The sequence below is a fragment of the Saccostrea cucullata genome, unplaced genomic scaffold (genome assembly GCF_032062105.1).
Source record: "Saccostrea cucullata isolate Sc308-1 unplaced genomic scaffold, CSIRO_AGI_Scuc_v1 ctg3667, whole genome shotgun sequence".
Taxonomy (NCBI): Eukaryota; Metazoa; Mollusca; class Bivalvia; order Ostreida; family Ostreidae; genus Saccostrea; species Saccostrea cuccullata.
In genome coordinates, this window is record NW_026932906.1 from 1 (window position 1) to 4,586 (window position 4,586).

Genomic DNA, 4,586 nt, shown 5'->3' on the forward strand with positions numbered 1-4,586 from the left:
TCCTCAAGGTTGTATAAACCTGTGACACCGAGCAGAGGAATCAGCCTCCTTCAGGAGATTCCAGCCAATCGGAATTGTGCGTCTGCTCATATTGACCTCCATTGGTGTTCATGTTTAGTGCAGAGTAAGGTGGACCCAAACAGTGATAATATAAAAACCATGGAGGACCAACTTCTTCGTTTTATCAATGATCTGACTCTTCCATTGAGGGACTCATGTCATGAGCTGTCAATTCATAAAATAAAATCTGCAAATTTAATAAGTCCTAATGAAAAGGTAAGGAATCATGATAAAATATTTAAATATATGGCATCACAAATTATCATGATTACATTGGGAAAAATTATTGACTAGCATAATAATTACTGTAGAAGTACTTTTTTCCGTGTGGTATTAATTTACGCTATGTACGCGGTCACAAACTTTCCGCGGAAATTTGTCCAAGCGTACTTAATATAAATGTAAGGCATATAGTGACAGTCTAAGAAATCCGCGTAATTTTCTACCCGCAGATTAAACAGAAATTGAGATTCCGCAGAATTATGACCCCGTGGAAAAAAGTACGTCTACAGTATTCAAACAAAAAATGAAATTATTTATTAAAATAAATAATGTGTTCAGTATCGCATCATTCCAATGACCCTTCCGAGCGATATGATTTGCTTATTCAGGTTTTAATGGGTCTAATACATTCTATATTTTAATAAATAATTTCATTTTTGTGTGAAAAATGAACTCATCTTACCTAGATGCCACTTCCTTTCTTTAATTTAGCTCTGAGAATTTGACCAGACGTCTTTTTTTGTTTACAACGGGGCGTTCGATATCGAACGCTCGTATTCGGAATGTTTCAGGCATACTCATATACGTTATACAAAGTTAGCGTTCAATAAAACGTCAAGATATTGAACGTTAAAATTCTCTGGATTTTTGGCAGTGTTTTATTAGAGACTATTCATTAGCTATGTAATGAAATATTTTTATTTGATTCAAACAACATCAATGAAAGAAAGTTTAAACATTTTTCCAGTAAGTGGTCTCTAGAAATAATGATGCTTGTTAAAGATGTTTCTGCAAAGTAAAAGTTCTTAAGCTTCAAAACACTCTATGCCCTGATTAAAATTTTATTTTATAGAAATATATAGGAAAATTGGTTAAACGGTTTTATCCATTTTGCATAACTTGCCTAATCACAATTTATTACGTCAAAAACGTATTACTCTGCTTGATGTTAAATTTTAAAGTGACCCCCGGGGGTAGGGCGGGGCCACAATGGCCGACCAAAGTTTTATATAGAAATATATAGGAAAATTCTTTAAAAATCTTCTTCTCAAGAACAGCAAAGCTATAATTGCTCATATTTATACGGAAGCATCCTCAGGTAGTGTAGATTCAAGTTTGTTCAAATCATGACCCCCGGGGGTAGGGCGGGGCCATAATGGCTGACCAAAGTTTTATATAGAAATATATAGGAAAACTCTTTAAAAATCTTCTTCTCAAGAATAGCAAAGCCATAATAAATTATTGCTCATATTTATATGGATGCATCCTCAGGTAGTGTAGATTCAAGTTTGTTCAAAAACCATGGGACCAGAAGAGGTGCAACTTAATGTTTATTTCTTAGTGCAGATTCAAGTTAATTCAAATAATGAAGGGCCGCAATGGGCGAACTAAGTTTTATATGGGATTAACAGGAAAAATCTAACACAAAACATACAATTCTTACAAAAAAGCTAAAGAGTTTTGTTAAAAGGACTTCTGTAAAAAATTGTGCATTTTAAGTTGATTAATTCTGTATTTCTATTTTTCTGACAGTAATATTTGACCCTGCCAGTTTTTATGGTCACTCAGAGTATGACTTAGCCATTGCTAAGATGTTTGGTGGCTTCAGCTCTTCTTTTTTTGACAGCTACCACAAAACATACAATTTTTACAAAAAGGCTAAAGAGTTTTGTTAAAACTCTTTAAAAAATTCAATCATTATAAGTTTTATTAATCACTAGTCATTTTTATTGCAATCACAAGCCAATTTTATTTTTGCTATTAATCTGAACTTGTTCCTTAATTTTTTTTCACCTTGTTTTTCAGGAATCATTTTGGAGGCTCCTATAGAGATTCATCCATTTCAACTCTCCGCCGCCTTCTTAAATAATTTAACGCTCTATACTGGCTTATAGATATGGCTCAAAGCTTGTATTTACTTTGCTACATTTACACTGCCTCTTAATTAAATACTTGATTTGCTGCTGAAGTAAAACAAGTCTTCTATTTCAGGTTTTGAAATTTATGAAAACGGTGGATGCTGATCAGAGAGTGGCCAACTTTAGTTCAGAAATAAATGTAGATGTTGCACATTACCAAATCACCATGGAAACACTTCCAAACTATGCACAATACGAGGGCACAGTGACTAAGAACTTGAAGGACAACAAATATGAAGTTTTCCGCAGTATTAGTAGATTAGATCACTATGGCAACCAATCTGCTTGTGTGATGAAGCAGTACCCTGATCTCAGAAAATTTTGTCACTGCAGATAATATTTATGGAATTTGATAAGCCTTTTTTACATATCATGGATTCAAAATCAATTAAATGTGTTCATTGAGGTGGGACAAGAAGTAACTTATCATTATAAGTGATTGAAACTCCTAAATATATACTTCTAGGAATGCAGGCAGCATTTACTGGCATTTGAAGGTTTGGGTTATTATTTTTTATAATATGACTATATAATTGGAGGTTTCGGGGAATACTTGTATAGATTTTGGTGTCTGTCTGTCTGTTTTCCACAAAAATGTTAACTTTTGAATGCTTGGTCCTAGGGTTTAAATATTTCATGTGTATTCCTTGTGACAAGACCAACTTTCTTTGGGTACCAACATTTTTTTATTGCATAAGCTAACCTTGGAGTTTTATTTATTTTGGAAACACTTAAGCAAAATTTTAACTTTGTTCTGACTTTTGAACATTTGATGCTGTGACTTTTACATTTCCCATATGCATACGTTGTGACAACTTTCTTTGGGTACCATTTTCTGTTTTTGAAAAAAAAAAAACAAACAAAAAAACCCAACTTTAGAATGGGTAATACTCAAATTTTTGTATTTCACCTGTATATTCCTTGTGATAATTTTTCTTTTCTTTGAGTAACATTTTTTTTTTTACTTCATGACATTTGACCTGCTTTGAAAAACTTAAACCTTAATTACAATGGTTCCATGCAGGGACATCAGTGATTCACAAACGCATTTTGTTCAAATATTTTTCTCTCTGTGATATTTTGATATAATAGTTTTGTAATGTATTTCATTGCTTATAGAATGCTTGAAAGGAAAACCCAAAGTGGTGAATTTTCTTTTTAATTTGTCATGTCACTGCTCATGTGACTGTGTGAATTTTATTAATTTCTTGTTCATTTCTCATGTTTCTAGATGCCTTTAATCTTTTGTATTTGTATGTATTAAAGATGTACAAATTTACCATTGATGAAATGCATAATTGATTAATAATATCGATCAGTATTGAATTATATGCACTCTTTTGACACAAAGTGTTTTACGTTATTTGTTATATAAACATGTATTTATATATTTTACATTTGTGGGTTTCAATTAGTTGGAAACAAAAATACTGTCTTGATGTTGTTTTACTTGAAATTTTGCATAAAAATATTTTAAATGAATTTCTCTAAAACTGTTGTGGTTTACATTCTGTAGTACTAATCCCACTGTGGGACTCAGGTACCGCTCCTTTGGATGAGTCCATATAAACTGAGGTCCCTTGTCACAGTAGGTGATGGCACTAAAAAGATCCCTCACTGCTCAATGACCCGAGTATAGGTCAAAATTTGCAGCTCTCCACAGGCAAGTGGTGGCGTCTCCATATGAGTGAAAAATTCTCAAGAGGGACGTTAAACAACATACAATCAATCCTTCTAGTACTCCATTTAGTACATGAAGTTCAATTTTAAACTTTTTTTCCTATGTCTCTTTAACCTGCTTGGTCAAATTAGTCATAAAAAATCCATGCAATTACATGAAGTCACACTGTCAATCTATTTATTAATACATGTACCTGTATATGAATCTGTATTACTGAATTTCTTTTTTTTTTATCTAGACAAAATAGAATGGAAGAAAAAGTGAGCAAGCTCACATACCCCACGCTCCCCGAAAACTCAAAGTGCTGAAAATCTCGGAAAAAATGAAAGAATCAGAATTTTCCAGTAATATGCACATCTACACATTGTGTCCTAAATATCTGCAAAGTTTGATGAAATTCTGTGCAGCGGTTTATGAGGAGTTGACAAACTGTTAATCACTATATTCAAGATATCCCAAAAAATCTAAGTTGTAAAGTGCAGAAATTCCCAGAAAAATAAAGGATTCGGAATTTCCTGGTAAAATGCACATCTATACATTGTGTCCTAAATATCTGCCAAGTCTGACGAAATTCTGTGCAGCGGTTTATGAGGGGTCGCACTGACAAAATGTTCATCTGTTGATTCAAGGTATGGCCAAAAATCTAATTTGAAAAGTGCCAAAATTCCCAGAAAAATAAAGGAATCGGAATTTCCTGGTAAAAT

At 32.9% G+C, this 4,586-nt stretch overlaps 1 protein-coding gene across 1 annotated transcript; it reads left to right on the forward strand.

Moving 5' to 3' along the window:
- Nucleotides 1–6: 6 nt before the first annotated feature.
- LOC134236429 (uncharacterized) lies at nucleotides 7–3,394 on the forward strand. Its single transcript, XM_062718597.1, has 2 exons — nucleotides 7–276; nucleotides 2,275–3,394. The coding sequence occupies exons 1-2, from the start codon at nucleotides 160–162 to the stop codon at nucleotides 2,536–2,538; spliced, it is 381 nt and encodes a 126-aa protein (XP_062574581.1). The 5' UTR covers nucleotides 7–159; the 3' UTR covers nucleotides 2,539–3,394.
- Nucleotides 3,395–4,586: the final 1,192 nt, after the last annotated feature.

Bases quoted from the DNA above. Each gene is read 5' to 3' on its own strand.
- LOC134236429 (XM_062718597.1), top strand. From the start codon at position 160: ATGGAGGACCAACTTCTTCGTTTTATCAATGATCTGACTCTTCCATTG. The intron at 277-2,274 runs GTAAGGAATCAT...CTTCTATTTCAG, and splicing joins TAATAAGTCCTAATGAAAAG to GTTTTGAAATTTATGAAAAC.